Here is a 21,232-nt window from a genome sequence, read left to right as displayed (position 1 = left end):
TCCATCATTGTTAGACTTGACATCTTTGGTGTGGTCTCTCCTAACTTTTTACCTCTGTTTCCCAGGTTGTTGATATGTGCTGAACTCTGTTTTTGTTGCTTTTGATACTCTGGGCATGTTACCACTGCTAATCAGTGCTAAAGTGCAATTGCTCCTATGTAAAATGTATGTCTAATTGGCTTATCCATGAGTTTGGCACGTTTGATTTACTAGTAAGTCCCTAGTAAAATACACTAGAGGTGCCCACGGCGTGTAAATCAAATTCTACTAGTGGACTTGCAGCACTGGTTTTGCCCCCCCCATACGAAGCCTTATAAACATGGCTCAGGCCTGCCACTGCACTGTCTGCGAGTGCAGTTTTAAACTGCCAATTCGACTTGGCGAGTGTACCCGCTTGCCAGGCCTAAACCTTCCCTTTTTATGCATGGAAGGCACCCCTCAGGTAGGCCCTAGGTATCCCTATGGGCAGAGTGCAGTGTATGTTAAAGGTGGGACATGTACTGATGTGTGTTACATGTCCTAACAGTGAAATACTGCTAAATTCAGTCTTCACCGTTGCCGGGTCTATCCCTCTCATATGGAGCTGCCTTTAAATATTATTAAAGTGCAGATTCCATTTGAGAGCAGATAGAAATGTGGAGTCTAGGGTCTCTGAACTCACAATATAAAAATACATCTTTTAGTGAAGTTGGTTTTTAGATTATTAGGGCCTTATTCATACTTTTCGGTGCAAAACTGCACTAACGCATTTTTGCACCAAAAAGTTTTGCACCGGCTTGCACCATTTTTTAGCACCAGCTGGGCACCATATTTATGGAATGGTGCAAGCCGGTGCAAAGGGTAGGCTAGCTTAAAAAAAAATGACCTTAGGCAGTTTTGAGTCAAAATAAATGATTCTGACCAGATTAGCATTATTTTTTTACGCTAAGGGGCATATTTATACTCTGTTTGCACTGAGTTAGCATTATTTTTTTCTCTAATTCAGTGCAAAACTAACTCCATATTTATACTTTGGTGCTAGACCAGTCTAGCGCCAAATTTATGGAGTTAAAGTCATTTTTTGGAAGTGGAAACCTACCTTGCCTGAATGAGATGCAAGGTAGACGTTACCGGGCAAAAAATGACTCTACGGCTATAACACCATATTTAAACTCCCATGCAAAAATGGTGCAAGGGAGGGAGGAGGGGTCAAAAAATGGGGCAAAGCTTGCTTTGCCCCATTTCTTAAGACCTGGGTCAGGGTAGGCGTTAGGGGACCTGTGGGTCTATTTCCATGGTGGAACACCATGGAATAAGCCCAGAGGTGCCCTCCCTAGGCCCCGGGGGCACCCCCACCCACACTAGAGAGACTGCGAGGATGGGGGACCCCATCCCAGGTAAGTACAGGTAAGTGCATTTTATTTTTTAAAGTGCCATGGGGGCAGGAGTCATGCGGTTTGGTAAGTTTAGCACCATAAAATGACGCTAATCTGGTTAGAGTCATTTTTTATTACTCTAACCTGCCTAAAGCCATTTTTTGGTGCTAAACCCTCTTCTTCTATACTGCCAACCCCACCCGACTAACGTCATTTTTTAAAACTCTAGCCTACCCTTTGCACCGGCTTGCACCATTCCATAAATATGGTGCCCGGCTGGTGCACAGAAATGGTGCAAGCCGGTGCTAAACTTTTTGGTGCAAAACTGAGTTAGTGCAGTTTTGCAGCAAAAAGTATAAATAAGGGCCAATATTTTGAAAGTTTGCGCCACTTTTGCGTCAAAAAATGACGTTAATGCAGTGCAAAAAAAGTATAAATCAGGGCCTTGGTGCTACATGGGTCTAGCACCAAAGTATAAATATGGAGTTAGATTTGCACCAAATTAGAGTTAAAAAAAAAAGACGCTAATTCGGTGCAAACAGAGTATAAATATGCTGCAGAGTATAAATATGCCCCTAAATATGGCGTTAAGGCCATAGAGTCATTTTTTGCACGGGAACGCCTGCCTACCTTGCATCTCATTAAGGCAAGGTAGGTCTCCACTTTCCAAAAATGACTTTAACTCCAAAAATTTGGTGCTAGAGGGGTCTAGCACCAAAGTATAAATATGGAGTTAGTTTTGCACTGAATTAGAGTAAAGAAAAATGACACTAATTCGGTGCAATCAGAGTATAAATATGCCCCTTAGTTTGAAAATGCCACTTTTAGAAAGTAGACATTTTCCTGCTTAAACCATTCTGTGACTCCGCCTGTTTGTGGTTTCTCTGTCTGGGTCAGTTTGACAGTTGGGCTGTTTGCATCTCTCCGCTAGACAGTGATACCAAGGGAGCTAGGGTGTAGCCTGCATATCCTGATGAGCCATCTGTGTGAAGAGGGGAGGGAGGAGTGGTCACTCACACCTGAAAGGACTGTGGCGGTCATTCTGAACCTGGCGGTCAAAGACCGCCAGGGCGGAGGACCGCGGGAGCACCGCCGACAGGCCGGCGGTGCTCCAATGGGGATTCCGACCGCGGCGGTAAAGCCGCGGTCGGACCGGCACCACTGGCGGGCTCCCGCCAGTGTACCGCCGCCCCATTGAATCCTCCACGGCGGCGCAGCTTGCTGCACCGCCGCAGGGATTCCGACCCCCCCTACCGCCATCCAGATCCCGGCGGTCCGACCGCCGGGATCCGGATGGCGGTAGGTGGGGTCGCGGGGCCCCTGGGGGCCCCTGCAATGCCCATGCCACTGGCATGGGCATTGCAGGGGCCCCCGTAAGAGGGCCCCTACATGTATTTCACTGTCTGCTGCGCAGACAGTGAAATACGCGACGGGTGCAACTGCACCCGTCGCACAGCTTCCACTCCGCCGGCTCGATTCCGAGCCGGCTTCATCGTGGAAGCCTCTTTCCCGCTGGGCTGGCGGGCGGTCTGAAGGCGACCGCCCGCCAGCCCAGCGGGAAAGTCAGAATTACCGCCGCGGTCTTTCGACCGCGGAACGGTAACCTGACGGCGGGACTTTGGCGGGCGGCCTCCGCCGCCCGCCAAGGTCAGAATGAGGGCCTGTGTCTGCCCTCACACAATGCAGTCTCCAACCCCCTTGTGTGTGTCTTGGGCTTGGCCTGGGCAAGGCAGGATCTTGTAAACAACAGAGACTTTCCTTTGAAGTGGGCCCACTTCAAAGGAAAGGCAGAAAGGGGTATACATATTGAACCTCAAACCCCTGAAAATTAGATCACTTCTGGATTCAAGAGGAACCTCTGCCAAGGAGAAAAGCTGAAGATCTGAGGAGAAGTGTTGCTTCTGTCTGTGAAAGGGGACGAAGACTGGACTTTGTTGTTGTGAGAAAGTAGCCTCTTTCTAGCATGGTTATCCCCATTTTTGGCCTGTTTTGTCTGTGTGCTTGACTGTGTCACTGGGATCCTGCTAACCAGGACCCCACTGGTTATGCCCTCTCTTTTCCCAAATTTGTCACTATCTACTGGTAACCCAGTATTTCATCCCAAATTGGCATACTGGTGCCCTCTTATATGTCCCTAGTATATGGTACCTTGTTACCTATGGCATTGGGGTTCCAGGGGATGTCTATGGGCTGCAGCATTACTTTTGCCACCCATAGGGAGCCTATGCAAAATTTTCTGCAGGACTGCCATTGCAGCCTGCGTAAAGTGGCGCATGCACCATTTTTTATAGCCATTTACACTGCACCAGCTCACTAATAAGTAACCTGGGGGCAAAGTACCTGTGTGTGAGGGCACCTCCGCACTAGCAGAGGTGCCCCCACATCGTTCAGGACCAATTTCCCACACTTCGTGAGTGTGGGGAGGCCATTTTACCCGTGCACTGGACCTATGTCCAGCGTCACATTGGTAACTCCGAATATGGCCTTGTAAGGTGTCTAATATCTGGGAATTGTACCCCAATACTGATTCTAGTATTGGTTGTATAATTCCATGCACTCTGGGGGCTCTACAGCGGACCCCCAGTACTGCCATACCAGCCTTCTGAGGTTTTCCTGGCAGCCCCAGCTGCTGCCAACTCACAGACAGGTTTCTGTCCTCCTGTTGCTTGAGCATCTCAAGCCCAGGATGGCAGAACAAAGCATTTCTTTTGGGAGAGGGGTGTTACACCCTCTCCCTTTGGAAATAGGTGTTACAGGCATGGGAGGGGTAGCATCTTCAGCTCCTGCCAGCAACTGCAACTGTTTCCAGGTCGTGACTCCTCTGATGACTGCCTGTCTTCAGCCTGCACCAGAAGAATGAAGGAATCTCCCTTGAAGTGAAAGAGTCACTTCCCTGCTTCAGCAGGGACCTCTCTGCAGCGATGACCGATGGCGTGGTCCCCTCTCCTGGTGAAGTGGGTCGATCTAGCAACACGGGTAGTAGACTGAATGTTGTCCTGATGGTCAGAAGGTCCAGCTGTCCAACTTTGGTGGAGGTAAGAGTTTGCCTCCCCATGCAAGACAGTACCCCCTTGCACCCTGTGATTTGCAGTTGCCAAGGCGTGTGTGTGACCTTCCACAAAGTTCTTCATGCACAGCACAGCTCTGGCTCCCAGCACTTCTTGCTGCAATGCACAGCTTCCTGAGTGGTTCTCCGGCGGCATGGGATCCCTCTGTGCATGCTGCATGGGCCTCCATTTGCACCTTCTTTGTCCCCATGCTGTTGGACTCCTGGATGTGCTGCAGGGTCTTCTGAGGGCTCTCTGAGTAGCTGAGAGCCTCTCTGTCTCCCCTCCTGGGTAGAGGGCACCAGGTCCCTCCTTGTCCCGGGCAGTGCCATGTTTTGATAACCGCAAGCTTTGTGTTGTGCCAAGGCTTGTTGGTGGAATCCAGGGATGAAAACCAGACTGCAATCATCCATCCAGTGTGGGACATAATCTGCACCAACCAGGAACCTGCATCCATCTTCTTGGGTGCAGAACTGATTGTTTTTCTTCACAGGTGGTTCTTCTTTTGCACCTTCATCCAGGTTAGCAGGGGTTCCTGCTCTCCCTGGTTCTTCAGTGCTTTTTGGACTTGGTCCACTTCTTCCACAGGTCTTCAGGTCCAAGAATCCATCATTGGTGTCTTGCAGGCTCTTCTGGTCCTTGCATTATTTTCTATCACAACTTCTTTTGTGTTCTAGGAAACGTCCTGTGATTCACTCCTGTTTTCCTGGGCTCTGGGTTGGGTTCTATTACTTGCCTTTGGTGTTTTCTTTCACTCTATACACTTTACTTGCCTTGGTGGGAAACCGACTTTTGCATTCCACTATTTTAGTATATGGTTTGTGTTTACCCTAGGCCCATTGCAACATATTGTGATTTTCAATATTTGCACAGTTTTCTAACTGTTTGTACAGCTATTGCTGTATTCTAGTGTATATACTGTATATATTAGTTACCTCCTAAGGGAGTATAGTATCTAAGGTATTTTTTGCATTGTATCACTAAAAATAAAGTAGCTATATTTTTACAATGCTGAGTAATTTCTTTCATGTGTGTGACTACAGTGGTATTGCAAGAGCTTTGGATGTCTCCTAGATAAGCCTTGGCTGCTCAGCTACAGCTACCACTAGACAGTCTGGTTTCTAGACACTGACTGCAATTTGCTAATGAGGAATAACTTGACATGGTATAAGCTGTAAGTACACTTGGTACCAACTACAAACCAGGACAGCCTCCTACAGTTGTGCATTCCTGCTTGACAATAATCTCCAGGCTTGAAATGAGCTTGCCTCCTGTTTTGAAGTATCAGGGCCATCAAAGATTTCCTCTACCAGCACCTGGATTCTCTGCTGAGACTCCTTCCCTGCCAAGTGGTGCCCTATCCAGTCCCTGGGCACTTGAAAGGTGAAGTTGGCAGATAAGAGCTGAAAATTCATGCACAGAACACTATGGGGGTCATTCTTACTTTGGCGGGCGGCGGAGGCCGCCCGCCAAAGTAACCCCGTCAGAACACCGCACCGCGGTCGAAAGACCGCTGCGGTGATTCTGAGATTTGCCCTGGGCCGGCGGGCGGCCGCCAAAAGGCCGCCCGCCAGCCCAGGGCAAATCAACCTTCCCACGAGGACGCCGGCTCAGAATTGAGCCGGCGTAGTGGGAAGGTGCGACGGGTGCAGTGGCACCCGTCGCGTATTTCCGTGTCTGCATAGCAGACACTGAAATACTTTGCGGGCCCTCTTACGGGGGCCCCTGCAGTGCCCATGCCATTGGCATGGGCACTGCAGGGGCCCCCAGGGGCCCCGCGGCACCCCCTACCGCCATCCTGTTCATGGCGGGTTTCCCGCCATGAACAGGATGGCGGTAGGGGGTGTCTGAATCCCATGGAGGATTCAGAGGGCAGCGGTAAACCGGCGGGTGACCGCCGGTTTACCCTTTCTGACCGCGGCTGAACCGCCGCGGTCAGAATGCCCTTCGGAGCACCGCCAGTCTGTCGGCGGTGCTCCCGTGGCCGGTGACCCTGGCGGTCACCGGCCGCCAGGGTCAGAATCAGGCCCTATGTGTGGAAATTTATGACACACCATCTGCAACGTGCTGATAAATAACGCACCATCGGCCTCACAGCTAAAATTGACACTCCACCTGCATCAACACATTGTAGCTGGAGAAATGACGTGCTACACCTGGTTGCAGCTGCTGATAATGACGCAAACCCCACGCAGTGCGGTTTTCTAACATTGTGCAACAGGATTTTCCATTCATCATCCCTGGGCCTCATAGTCAACCCGACCCTGAAATCGATGCATCGCTCTCTTGCAAGGGAGAAGAAACAACGCATTGCCAACCAGACCGGAGAATAAAACGACTCACTGCCCCCCTTGCGAGGAAGGAATCAACGCATCACTGCCTTTTTCCGATGAATGCTCTCCTGTGTGGCTTTATTTTTTACTTTAACCAGGCACTTTGTGTAACAACAGCATTCTCTCTGTTTTCTAAGTATTAAGGCAGTCATCACAACACTGGTGGACGGTGATAAAGCAGTGGCAAGACCGCCAACAGGCCGGCGGTAAAAAAATTGCAATTACGACCGTGGCAGAAACCGCCAACAAAGAAAGCCACTTTAACACTCCGACCGCCACGGCGGTACAAACAAACAGCGCAGCGGTCACCGCCAACAGACAGGCATAGGACAATGTACCGCCCACAGTGTCACAACAGGCCAATCAGCCACCTTTTCCGGGGCGGATTCACCGCAGATAAAAACACGGTGGAAACAGGAATGCCGAAGGAAAAACGCTTACCTCTACAAACCCCCCGGAAGAATACAAAGGCAATAGGAAATGAGTGTAACCATTGTAATATATTAAAAGCAAGTAGGCAGAAATAATTATATGTACACCATGTACAAAATATATACCAAGCATAGTAGTCCAGGTAGTGCTCTAAAAAAAGTCAGTGGAACACTGGGACCACACGGTATGGGCGAGGCCCACACAAGATCCCCGACCATGAAGGAGAGAACACTGCAGGGGCATCAGAGAGCAACTAAACAGGCACCTCAGGGGGAGGGAAAGGGGGGGCACCTCAGCCACTTGAGTGCACAACGCCAAATCCACGAGGGGGCCACATGCCCACTGTTCCATCCTGGGGAGTGCAAAGCCACAGTCCCTCAAGTCTCTACTGTTGGTGGGTTGCCCACTCTTCAATCCTCGGGACTGCAAAGCCACAGTCTCTCAAGTCTCTACAGTTGGTGGGTTGCCCACTCTTCAATCCTTAGGAGTGCAAAGCCACAGTCTCTCAAGTCTCTACAGTGGGTGGGTTGCCCACTGTTCAATCCTGGGGAGTGAAAAGCCATAGTCTGTCAAGTCTCTACAGTAGGTGGGTTGCCCACTGTTCAATCCTGGGGTGTGCAAAGCCACAGTCTCTCAAGTCTCTACAGTGGCTGGGTTGCCCACTCTTCAATCATGGGGAATGCAAAGCCACAGTCTCTCAAGTGGATGACAGTCTCCACTGGTTCTTGAGGGGGCTTTGTGCCCAGAGTGCTTCATCCTGCTAAGGACAGAGGTAGGGGATGCCTTTCTCCACTGGGTCTGGAGGGGGCTTTGTGCCCAGAGTGCTTCATCCTGCTAAGGACAGAGGTAGTGGATGTGATACTCCACTGGTTCTGGAGGGGGCTTTGTGTCCAGAGTGCTTCATCCTGCCAAGGACAGAGGTATTGGATGCCTTTCTCCATTGGTTCTGGAGGGGGCTTTGTGCCCAGAGTGCTTCATCCTGCCATGGACAGAGGTAGTGGATGACTTTCTCCACTGGTTCTGGAGGGGGCTTTGTGCCCAGAGTGCTTCATCCTGCCATGGACAGAGGTAGTGGATGACTTTCTCGACTGGTTCTGGAGGGGGCTTTGTGCCCAGAGTGCTTCATCCTGCCAAGGACAGAGGTAGTGGATGCCTTTCTCCACTGGTTCTGGAGGGGGCTTTGTGCCCAGAGTGCTTCATCCTGCCAAGGACAGAGGCAGTGGATGACTTTCTCCACCGGTTCTGGAGGGGGGCTTTGTGCCCAGAGTGCTTCATCCTGCTAAGGACAGAGGTAGTGGATGTGATACTCCACTGGTTCTGGAGGGGGCTTTGTGCCCAGAGTGCTTCATCCTGCTAAGGACAGAGGTAGTGGATGTATCTCTCCACTGGTTCTGGAGGGGGCTTTGTGCCCAGAGTTGCATCAGTGCCCTTGCTGCTCATGGGCCAGCGGTGCTTGAGACAGCGGTGCCCTGCTCAGCGGTCCTTGAGACGCGGTGCCTGTTCAGCAGTGCTAGAGACGGCGGTGCCCTGTTCAGCGGTGCTTGAGACAGTGGTGCCCTGTTCAGCGGTGCTTGAGATGGCAGTGCCCTGTTCAGCGGTGCTAGAGACGGTGGTGCCCTGTTCAGCGGTGCTTGAGACAGCGGTGCCCTGTTCAGCGGGGCATGAGGCAGCGGTGCCCTGCTCAGCGGGGCTTGAGACGGCAGTGCTCTGTTCAGCAGTGTTTGAGACGGCGGTGCCCTGTTCAGTGGTGCTTGAGACGACGGTGCCCTGTTGAGCGGTGCTTGAGACAGCGGTGCCCTGTTCAGCGGTGCTTGAGACTGCAGTGCCCTGTGCAGCGGTGCTTGAGGCGGCAGTCTCCATTGCAGGGACTCAGCTGCTGGCGGTCCTTCATGGCCCAGCGGGGCTTTTGCTGGCAGTCCTTCATGGCCCAGCGGGGCTTGTGCTGGCGGTCCTTCATGGCCCAGCGGGGCTTTTGCTGGCGGTCCTTCATGGCCCACCGGGGCTTTTGCTGGCGGCCCTTCATTGCACAGCGGGGCTTGTGCTGGCGGTGGCCTCCAGGGCAGCTGGGCCTGTGCTGGTGGTGGCCTCCTGGGCAGCTGGGCCTGTGCTGGTGGTGGCCTCCTGGGCAGCTGGGCCTGTGCTGGCAGTGGCCTCCTGGGCAGCTGGGCCTGTGCTGGCGGTGGCCACCTGGGCAGGTGGGCTGGTGCTGGCGTCCTGCCCTGGGCAGCTGGGCTGGTGCTGGCGGTCCTTTCCTGAGCAGGTGGGCTGGTGCTGGCGGTCCTGTCCTGGGCAGCTGGGCTGGTGCTGGAGGTGGCCTCCCGGGCAGCGGGGATGATGGCGGTCTTCTCCGCCGTGCTGCTCTTCCCAGACTTGCTGGGTTTCTTGTGGCCCTTCCCCACCTTGGAAGGTGTCACTGCTGACTCCATACTCCCACCGGGACCCCTGGGAGCGGCTTTGGTGGATGGAGTCTTCCCCCTCTCCCCCCTGGGCACTGGCCAACTTCTGATGCTTCACAGGTGGGGGGCTGTCTGTGCTGTGGCTCCGTGCCACACTGGCTGCCCTGGTGGCCGGTGCACTTCAGATTCCGGAGACTACAGGCACCACTGGTCCCGGAGATGTTGTGGCTCAGGTGCTAGTTCGGAACCTATGAGACGGACGGGGTGGGGGAGGTGTGGGAAAGAGGTCAAGGTTGGACAGGAAATGTTTTTTTTACACACTGGAACGGGTAGCTGGAGGGGGTTTGGGAGTGGAGGAAGAGGTGGTGGTTGTAGGAGGTGTTCATTTGGTGACTTTGGGTGAAGGTGCATGTGCTGGAGGCTGTCGTGAGGTGGATGGCTGTTGGTGGGTGTGTGCCTGCGTTTGTGTATCTTAGGAGGTGGCATCACAGACACACTGGGAGAAGACACAGGGGACGTGTGAATGGTAGTGGGGGTGGTGACTGCACGTGAGCAGGGTGTGGTGGTGGGTGTGCTGGAGAGAGACTTAGTTGCTGTAGAGGTAGTGCATGCAGGTGTGAGTGTAGACGAGGCAGGGAGGGAGGAGTGAGACGAGGAGGAGGGGGACACAGTGGAGGCAGTGGATGTTGGTGTGTCTGCCTGTGTGTGATGCTTGCGTGATTGCCTGTTGGATGTGTGGTGCTTATGTTTGCCAGAGCTTCCCTTGTGTGTTGACGTGTGTGCATGCTGGTCTGTAGGTGTGCTTGGGATAGGCTGAGGTACAGGGGATTGGGTCAGGGTGGAGGAAGTTGGAGGGGGAGGCTAGACACAGGGACAATAGCTGCCATCAGTGCTGAGGCCAGAGTCTGAAAAGATCGCTGAAGGGCCGCCTGACCAGAATGAATGCCCTCCAGGAATGCATTTGTTTGTTGCAACTGCCTTTCTACACCCTGGATGGCATTCAAAATGGTAGACTGCCCAACAGTGAGGGACCTGAGGAGGTCAATGGCCTCCTCATTGAGGGCAGCAGGGGTGACTGGGGCAGGGCCTGAGGTGCCCGGGGTGAAGGTGATGCCCACCCTCCCGGGTGAGCGGGCACGGGGCGAAGGCTGAGGGGCTGCTGGGAGGGCGGTGCTGGAAGGGGTGGTGGCAGCTGTACCTGTAGATGCGGGGGCACAGACGTTGCCGCCACCACAAGGGAGCTCCGATCAGAGGACGAGTCCGTGTCACTGGTCTCAGCTCCTGTCCCCGCCGTGGAGCTCCCCTCGCCCTCCGTCCCACTGGTGAAGTCCAAGTCCGTAGTGTGGCCCTCCATGGCCATGTGGGATGCAGCCCACTGGTGCTCCGGTGCCACTGCTCCTCCGCCTGATGATGCTAATGCACACAAGAACAGGGATACCACAAAAAGGGAGGGGCGACAGAAGAAAGACATGTTGAGTGCAAGCATTACCGCTACAGTTGGCAGGCACGACAGACACAGAAGCCCCCTGCACTACGCCGCGCTCTTGGGATCCACTGTTCAGTTCCTGGGAAATGGCCTACAAGGCTATGGATGACATCTGCACACATAGATGACACAGGGGCATGACTAGGTGTACTTGGCATTCTACAGAGGTGGGGTGGGGTGCCACATGGCCTGCCTTACGGAGGGACCTTGCCTACGGAACTCGCCCTGGCCTAGGGAAACCCACAGCCTACCTCCCCCACCCAGACCGCTCCACTGCGCGCAAAGTCAGCAGAATGAGAGTGTACTCACCCAATTGTTGCTGCTGTGATGCCCTCAAGCGCCCATCCAACTCCGGGTATGCCACTGCCAGGATCCTGAACATCAGGGGCGTCATGGTGCAATGGTCACCCCTCCCACGTTGGGAGGCCATCCCCAGCTGAGCCTCCGCCGTCTTCTTGCTCCAGTGGCGAATGTCCTCCCATCTTTTCCAGCAGTGGGTGCTCCGTCTCTGGTAGAACCCCAGGGTACGGATGTCCTTGGCGATGGCACGTCAAATATGTTTTTTCTGGTGGGCACTGACCTACATGAAATGTACAGGGGGAAGAGTAAGTTATTACCAACTGCACCGTCAAAGTAATTGGCCCCCATCCCTACCCTTGCCATGTGGCACATGCATTCACCGTTGTTTCATGCATGCCGCAGTCTCCCCCCTTCCTTCTTACAGCCAGCCCTCTCCACACAGGCATAGCCCATACATCATGCTCCCTGTGTACTTACCTCTTTGTCTGGAGGACCGTAGAGTAGCGTGTACCGGGGGAGGACCCCGTCCACAAGTTTCTCCAACTCCTCCGATGTGAAGGCAGGGGCCCTTTCCCCAGACACTCGAGCCATTGTCTCTTCCAGACAGCAGCACTTGCAGTGTAGGTCCTCTCCTGTCGAAGATCAGGTATCAAGTGATTGAACAGATAGAAAATGGCAGTCACGTCCGCCGCGGTGCGTACCGTCACCGCTGGTGTACATCGTCATTGGCTACTGGGACCCATAGGGTCCAATGTTAACCAATGCAGCATTGTGCCTCTGTCTTTGACCGCCTACCGCGACGGTGTACAACGCCAGCGCAGTTACCTCACATCCCATTGTCCCACTTTAGAGGCCAGGCAGCTGCCATTTCAGGGGGCCACATGGCTTCATTTTCAACTGCGTCACACATACCTAGTCCTAGACTCAACACATATACAGGCCACTTTTTGTGTACGAATGGTGTTCTTTGTAAACTGTGGGTACGTACCTCTGAGTTGTTTGATTCTGTGCTCGTTGTTGTCCTTCATAGGCACCGTCCGCTGGGACATGTGAGGAGATGGAGGCATCCTCCGGTGTACCGACCGTTGGTGGACCTGTCGACAATGGAGGAAAGACATGTGATTATCACATACAGGCTTGACCGTGCCACAATCCAGGAACTGTGTACCCAGTTGGAGCCAGACCTGATGTCAGCAATGCGCCATCCCACAGGAATCCCCCCTCAAGTGCAGGTGCTGTCAGTGCTCCATTTCCTTGCAAGTGGGTCATTTCAAACAACAGTGGCCATATCATCAGGGATGTCCCAGCCTATGTTTTCCAACGTGTTTTCCAGAGTGTTGTCTGCCCTTCTGAAACACATGCGGAGCTACATCGTTTTCCCTCAGGTGGAGGATTTGCCTACAGTGAAAGTTGATTTCTATGCCCTGGGACATATCCCCAACATCATAGGTGCCATTGATGGGACACATGTGGCTTTGGTACCCCCAGCAGGAGTGAACAGGTGTACAGAAACCAGAAGAATTATCATTCAATGAATGTACAGATGGGATGTTTGGCAGACCAGTACATCTCCCATGTAAATGCCATGTTCCCTGGCTCAGTGCATGACACCTACATCCTGCGGAATAGCAGCATCCCTTATGTGATGGGTCAACTCCAGAGGCACCGTGTGTGGCTATTAGGTGAGCACCTGGAAGCAAGACAGTGGGAATGGTTGTCTGGGTCTGGGTATCCCTACAGGTTAGTGCGTGTCTAACAGTTGTCCCTAGCCATTTGCAGGTGACTCTGGTCACCCCAACCTGTCATGGCTACTGACCCCAGTGAGGAATCCCAGGACAAGGGCAGAGGAACGCTACAGTGAGGCCCATGGGCGAACTAGGAGGGTGATCGAGCCGACCTTCGGGCTCCTGAAGGACAGGTTCCGGTGCCTCCATATGACAGGTGGTTCCATATTCTACTCACCAAAGAAGGTGTGCCAGATCATCGTGGCCTGCTGTATGCTTCACAAATTGGCTTTGCGACAACAGGTGCCTTTTCTGCAGGAGGATGGTCCAGATGGCGGTGTTGTGGCAGCTGGGGAGCCTGTGGACAGTGAAGATGAGGAAGCAGAGGAAGAAGACATGAACAACAGGGACTCAGTGATCCAGCAATATTTCCAGTGAGACACAGGTAAGAGTACAGACCTGCCTACTACATGTACTTATACACTACTGCCTCTCTACTGTCTGTCATTTTCACCCAGTGTATGGTCACTGAGTTGTCACTTTCCCTTACAATTTCACAGATGTGGGTCCCACTGTATGACATTTGCTTGTATTCCTCATGGACTAGAGCTGTGTGACATAGGTATGTTGACATTACAATTAAAAGAGCATTTTGTCACTGTAATTGCTAATACACTATTTCGAAATCACAGACAGACTCCAGATTGTTTTGTGCTTTAAGTGTGTTTATTTAAGTGCTCAATATTGGAGGAGGTAGTAAAATGGTGAGGGGTGATGGCGGAGGAATGTCCATGGCAGAGTCCAGTCTATTAGTCTCACAAGTGCATTGCCCATATGGGCATAGGAAGTGGAGCTGGGGCAGTTTAAGTATGGACAGGGTGACAAAGTGGGACAGTAGGATGACAATCAGGGTGGTCTCATTTCTTGGCGGGGGTCTTGGCATCGTTCTCTGTCTTGTTCCTGGATCTCAGGGACTGCTTGAGGGGTGGTTCTCCCTCTGGAGGGGTTGGGGTACTGGTGTGGTGGTCCTGTGGTGGGGCGTCCTGTCCACTAGCGCTGGCGGAGGTGGTGGGCAGTTCATCGTCCATGCTAGTGTCAGGGGCCCCTTGTAGTGCCACAGTGTCCCTCCTGGTGTTGAGTACTTCCTTCAGCACCGCTACGATGGTGCCCATGTAATAGTTAAGATTTGTCGTACCAGAGTCCATTCCTCCACCTACTCCTGAGAGGCCTTCAGAATGCAGAATCGCCAAGACCTGCTCCTCCCATGTTGTTAGTTGTGGGGCAGAAGGTAGCGGTCCACCGCCAGTCCGCTGAACCGCCAGGTGGTGTCTTGAGACCACGGAACGCACCTTCCCCCGTAGGTCGTTCCACCTCTTCCTGATGTCATCCCGATTTCTTGGGTGCTGTCCCACTGCGTTGACCCTGTCCACTATTCTTCACCATAGCCCCATCTTCCTTGCAAGTGAGGTGTGCTGCACCTGTGATCCGAATAGCTGTGGCTCTACCCGGATGATTTCCTCCACCATGACCATGAGCTTCTCCTCCGAGAACCTGGGGTGTCTTTGCCGTGCCATGGTGTGGTGTAGGTGATGTGTGGGGTGATAAGTGTGCTGATATGTTGTGGGGTGTTGTGTGAGGTGCGTGGAAGTTCTGTGGGTGATGGTGTTGTGTGCCTGTGGATGCTGTTGTTCTTGCTGGTGCTGCCTCTCTCTGGCTTTCGGGTGATGTGGGTGTGTGTTTTATATCGTATTGGGTGTGTAGGAGTGGGGTGTGTATGTGTATCAGGTGTGTGTATTTCGATTTGTCCAATGTGGCTGTGTTTTGTAAATGTGTGTGTATTTTGAGCGAGGCGGTGTATACCGCCAATGGAATACCATGGTTGGAAGACCGCGGTGTGGATTCGTGTTTCGTGATAGTGTGGGCGCATTTCTGTTGGCGTGACGGTGTCGGTTTTGTTTTCGCAAGTTTCTCACTGACCTTTGGTGTGGCGGACTCGTGTGGGTGTCTAGATTTTGGCGGATTCCGAACTGTGGGTCATAATAGCTGCGGCGGTGTGTTGGCGGTCTTCTGCACGGCGGTAAGCGGCTTTTACCGCCAATGTTGTAATGAGGGCCTAAGACTCTTATTATTTGTAAAATTCATACTTGACTTGTGTATGTTGGATTTTTGTCATTTTGGTCTTGTTTTATTTAGATAATTATTACCTATTTTGCTAAACTGGTGGTCTCCATTTTGCAGTGTTTTCACTATATTACTGTGTGTGTTGGTACAAATACTTTACACATTGCTTCAAAAGTTAAGCCTGTCTGTTCATGCCAAGTTACCAAGGGGGTGAACAGGGGTTAACTGAGTGTTATTGTCCTTTAACCTGACTACAGTGAGGGTTCTTGTTTAGACAAGGGGTAACCTGATTGCCCCCACTTCTAACAGCCATCGACACGGGGTCATTCTTGGCGGAGACAGAGGTTCGAATGCGGGCTTTCGTCAATGAAATCACCAACATCTAAACCCAGCGGGTTGACCTACCCGGGGGCGGATGGGTTTTCAGTTGAAAAGTCAATGGCGGGAGCATGACTGCCAACATCTAATCAGGCCCAATGTTTTGTTTCAACTGGAGCAAACCCCTAGGTCCTTTTCCAAGGGTACAGGACTGGGGTGGCACCACTTAGCAGTACACGGTCACAAAGAGATGAGCCCAAGCGTTGGAACAGGAGGGTTTTAAGTCTTTTGTGTCCCTGAGACTTATTAAACACGAGGTAAGTGAGCAAGCCTTTGGAGTCACTCTAGTTTCAAGTGATGCAGGTCTCTTCCTTTTCAACCAGGCATTGGAACAGCAGGCAGCAGGGCAGCTCAGCAAGGCAAGAGTCCAGCAGGGATCCAGGAGAGTACCTGTCACTTAAACTACACAGCAGTCCTTCCTCCTGGCAGGTTCTCCACAGGTCCAGAAGTGTACTTATTCAGCGGGGTCACAAACCCAGTACTTATAACCAGTTGTGCCTTTGAGTTGGAGGGGACATAAAAGAAGGGTCTTTGAAGTGCACAGAGGTTGTTTCTACCAGCCCTGACTACATACTATCAGTAGGGGGTAATAAGCCCGTTTTGGGGTACAGACACTACCTATTCAGGTGTATCTGTCAGACCCTTACTGCCCAGAAAAAGTCATCAGAATGTAGATGAATGCTCAGACACATCTAACCTTCCTGTTTTTGTGGCTGTCTAGTAGGAATGCACAAAGTGCAGCTGTCACCCACCCCAGATTTGTATTAGAGATAGTCTGCAGGCACACAGAGCTGTAAGAGCCGAGAAACTGCCTCTTTACAAAAGCGGCTTTTCTGAAATTGTAACATTACATTCAGCTTTACCAGTAAAGGGGATTTATCATTACCATTCCAATGATGTGAAGCATGACAAAATACTTCTTCTCAATCTGGATTCTGAATCACAGCTTGAGATTGTAATAAGGAATTCCCTATATTAACCGATGAGAGGGGTAGGCACCACAATAATGAAAAATGAATTTGGGAGTTTTTCACTACCAGGACATGAAAAACTTAAAACTTTCTACCTTCTACTTACGGAACACCTTGCTATATACGATACTAAGGGCTTACCTTAGGGTTGACTTATGTATAATAAAAGGTGAGTTTAAGGCTTAGAAAAGGGTTTTAAATGCCAAGCCGAGTTCGCAGTAATATTGTGCATATGGGCTCTGCTATGGCTAAGGGACTTGTTAGGTGGGTGGCACATTTATTGCTGCAGGCCTACTAGTGACATTCAATGTACAGGCCGTGGACATGTCTAGTGCACTTTACTGGGGACTTATAAGTAAGTTAAATATGCTCTTTGGGTATGAGCCAATGTTACCATGTTTAGAAGAGAGAGTACATGCACTTTTGCACTGGTTAGCAGTGGTAAAGAGCTCAGAGTCCTAAACCCAACAAAAACGAAGTCAGAAAAAGAGGGGGACGAAGACAAAAAGTTTCGGGAGACCCTTAAGAGAGGTCCATTTTTCAACAGAATGCTGACTGAGCTTAGGATAAATTTCATAGGTTTATTGTACCAATATAAATATAATTTTTTCAACAACTGCACAAATTTCACTGGCCTTGAAAAGTATGTTTTCTTGAAGAAAATCCTCCAAAATTGTTTCTCAGTGTAGTAATTATTTACGCAGTTTTTAAGATTCTAGAGCCAAAAATAATTTTAGAGAAGTACCGCCCACATTAGAGCTATCTCATGTCAGCAGGTATAGATATTTGAATATTCCTTTGTCCGCTCAGATAAGTCATAGATCTTAGAAGCTCTTCCTTGTTGGATATTCCATAGAAATGGACCTTGAGGAACAACAACATCCAAAATTACTACAGATTTGGTGGACTGTTTAGTATATGAATATAAAGACACAAGTAATGGAAAGATTTGTGATAAATCTAAACAAGCAAAACTAAAATTTCTAATATCTATAATTGTTGAGATAAGATTTATGCATTTATAAGAAATCAATATTACAATGACAACCATCACATTGATATGAAAACTAAAAAAATGGGATTTCAACAAATTTGAGATTTTACAATGTTGTGAAATTTGTTAGGTTTATTAAAAATGTGAATATACTGTAACAATATGTTAATCCAGAAACAAAAAAAAAGAAAAGGTGGTTATGTAATTTTTCAGAGCAATGTACCTATTTCGATCTCTGCTGATGGGCAAATGATTTCATTTTATGAAGGCTTGCACCAATGGTGGAAATAACCAGTTCTATAATACACAGACATTAACAGAGAGTTTGAACATTTCAAGTGACAAAACATTCCCTAACATCCTTTATACTTGCTGCAAAATGTTGCAACACATCTCCCCTCTGCACATTCATGACCAAGATATACAATGTATACACAGACAAAAACTGACATAAAACAGATGAATACAAAACCCTGTAAATATCTAGTAACCTTTGTTTTTCTCTATCCTCTATCTTCCAAACTGTTCTTTGTAACATATACTTTATCAACTAGCATCTCTCTGTTCATAATCTCTCAAATGCCACTGTCCAATTCAGTTCCACCATTTCTGGTTTTGACTATTGCCTTAGCTTTCTTGTAATATGACTCCCTTTCAAAGTCTTTTGGGGATTTTTCAAAATATATGTTCGCAATTACTGCATCCTTAATATTTCTAGAAAGGACATTTTAAAGTTTCAGTGAGTTTCTATACTTACTTATGTGACTATCCCATTATCCACCGTCACTGATCCTATTTGTGACTCTGTCCATCCACAAATGTTCTCCTAATGAATGTAAAAGTTATTTCTCTCCTGGCATAATTTCTAATTATATGTTGTACCCAAACAATTTCTCTTAATACCAGTTTACCCATCTAGGCTTATGGCATTAGCCAGTTGCAAACGGTCCACAGTAAACCGGTTCATCATCTCCACCATCTCTTGAGATTTTAAGTATGGTCATGCTAAATTAAAAATGTATACGTAGGGGCTTTCTCTCTCTTGATCAAATCTGTATTGTATTGTCTGTAATTGCATGCCTTTGTGCCTTATCTCTAAAACAGTACCAGAAGTTCCTTTCATATGATTTAACGATTTAATAGGCAATGCAAATTGATGTTAAATATTATGCACTGGGTGTGTTTTATTAGTTATAATCATGGAATCATGAATGCAGGAATTTTTGCTCATTATATGACTGGTCTTCTTCTCATTAAAGGCAACCACACAATGATACAATAGAGGGCCTCTTGAAAATGGGTTTGTGGTGTGCAATAGCCAGCAGGAGTCCTCATACAGAAGTGTAAAATATGGGGAGAAAGTATTATTAAGTCCATGCACATTGAATAATTAGGGTTGCCAAGGATAATGTGATTGAACACAAACATGAGAAGCACTCTGCTTCAGAATGAATATTTGTTTTTCAAGTATCTCAATCTCTTCTCATTACAGATACTGAAACTTCATCTTCTGTCACAGGTAAATGTTCATGTTCTCTTAATCACGTGGCGTTGGTCAGTGGGAAGAAATTCACAATATATCACTGAATTATAACAAATTTAGGATAAATTCAAAATACTTGGTATACCTTTGATGGCATATTGGATATCAGCTTCTAACACATTAGGGCTATAGCAATATCTTAGACCTAATGGTGGTGCATCCAACCATGATTGTTTGAGAGGGCTCTGTGATACAATGGCTTTTTAAAACAGGCTCTTATGCAGGTTCTTCCAAACATTACTCAGGAACTCTATGAGGATGTCAAATTCTGGCAGGATAAATGTGCCCGCTTTTGCATGAAGGGTGATGTATCTTCGAAGTCATGGTGAAAATGATTAAACTCTGGTAAATTAGAGAAAAAGTGTGAGCTTTCTCAATGAAGAAACTTCTATGATATTAATTATCTGAATTACAGACGAAAGATCAATTTACATGAGGCAAAAAATGATGCAAGTCCCATCCTCCCTCCATTTGCTTTCCCTGCTTCATTTAGAGTTTGTGGAATGGCTGGCTGTGACTTATATAGGGACAACTAAGCATTCGATGGGAAAGGTATTTGCTGTTAAATGTTGACAGGTAGGAATGTTTTAAAAATGCAGATAAAGAAGAGGTACGGCTTAGAGAGTGGTAAAGGAAGATTTGCAGGGAATGAGCTGTGAAGATGAACAAAGAAAAATTTCAACCTAAAATATTGCATTGCATGCATTCACCTGTTATAAAATGAGTAAAACCAGAGCAAACTTTCACTTATTCCATTTCGATCCTTGTCTGTAGCTGTTTAATCAAAGGTCCCACCAGAGGCCAACTCAGACAGGCAGATAATATTGAGGAAGGATAACTAGATTTGAAGGGTGCAAGAAGAGAGTGACAGACTCATGACAAAGACAGACAGTGATGTAATTTGAGATATAATCAGTGATGTCATCAGTAATGTTATCAATGATGTAATATATGAGGACATAGACAGAGCATTGAAAGGTCGCAAGTTATAATTAGCTCAGTAAAATATAACTGGTGAATTTCAGTGTTGTTTGTTTTAAAACAATATGTTTTATTTTATTACAGTGCCTCACTATAATGTCAATTTACCCTTTGATGTTTCAATGAATATCTAGGCTCTTTTTAACACTACGTTAGATGCTATTACTTTACCCAACTACAACATCATTCTAACAATTTTTCTTCAGTGAAGTATCGAGGTTTTTTTTTTACTGTAAAGTAAGATCTTATTACCATATGTAGGTATAAAGTCACTTTAAACTTCGGTATTTTCAGTGAATTTCTGTTTTTCTATCATATTCACCCAACTCCCTCAGTGGGAATACCTTTTGCCTTGCAAAGCACAAACTGACCACAAAACATGGAGTGCAACCAGGCCCTGTACTCAGCACCTCATAACCGGCCAACAACTCCACCATGCACGGCCTTTGGGCATGCGCAGCGAGTAATTGGCCTCTGCTCCCAACCCACTCTGCCAAACAATCCTGTGCAGGCAGCCAACCATCCATTAATCCCTACCTCACATTTTAAGTGTTTTCTTTTGTCTTTATTTATTTTTCTCTGGGTCATTTGTATTCCTGGGGTCCACACAGAGGTTCAAGCGGAGTTCCATGCTCGGTCCCTCAAGAGTCCTATGATATCTCAAGGGAAGCTTGTATTCGTAGTATCTTAATAACATAGCATTTTCCACTCTATAATTTTAGACGGGGGAAAAAGAAAGTCAAGAAAGAAAAAATAGAAAGAGCAAGTGCATATAACATGTATGCTTATGGTTGTCATAGAGGTGTTACAAATCAATTAAAATACAATGCTATGAATAAATATAAAGGTTTGTGGTGGCTGAAAGGCTAAATTATTGCTTTTAGATTGAACTGAATTAAATAAATATATTGTGTGGGGTGTCCAAAACATTTCCTTCTGATTAAGTTGTTATGTAGAGGTGACGTATACTCTATCATGTCAATAATGGTGACAAAGTCGATTTGACTAACTGGTAAACGTAACTTGTGTAGCACCCTTCTATTTAGATGTAATTATTTGAAAAGCAATTGCGATAAGCAAATCAACAAATTTTCACAGTTTGTGCATACAAATCCAACTGGGTGAAGAACTTTCTAAAATATGTTGTGGATTTCAAAAGGAAAAACAACCA

General features: G+C 48.6%; 1 protein-coding gene across 1 annotated transcript in view; it reads left to right on the top strand.

Moving 5' to 3' along the window:
- Window positions 1–21,232, top strand: part of LOC138300186 (deleted in malignant brain tumors 1 protein-like) — a 160,535-nt gene that overhangs the window by 94,352 nt on the left and 44,951 nt on the right. The window contains exon 5 of the mRNA XM_069239177.1: window positions 19,030–19,056. Coding sequence (XP_069095278.1) covers window positions 19,030–19,056 — 27 coding nt within the window. The remainder of the gene's footprint in view (window positions 1–19,029; window positions 19,057–21,232) is intronic.

This window comes from Pleurodeles waltl, chromosome 6 (assembly GCF_031143425.1).
Source record: "Pleurodeles waltl isolate 20211129_DDA chromosome 6, aPleWal1.hap1.20221129, whole genome shotgun sequence".
NCBI classification, from domain to species: domain Eukaryota; kingdom Metazoa; phylum Chordata; class Amphibia; order Caudata; family Salamandridae; genus Pleurodeles; species Pleurodeles waltl.
The sequence above is the reverse complement of the archived record's forward strand: the minus strand, read 5'-3'. Positions and strand labels throughout refer to the sequence as shown.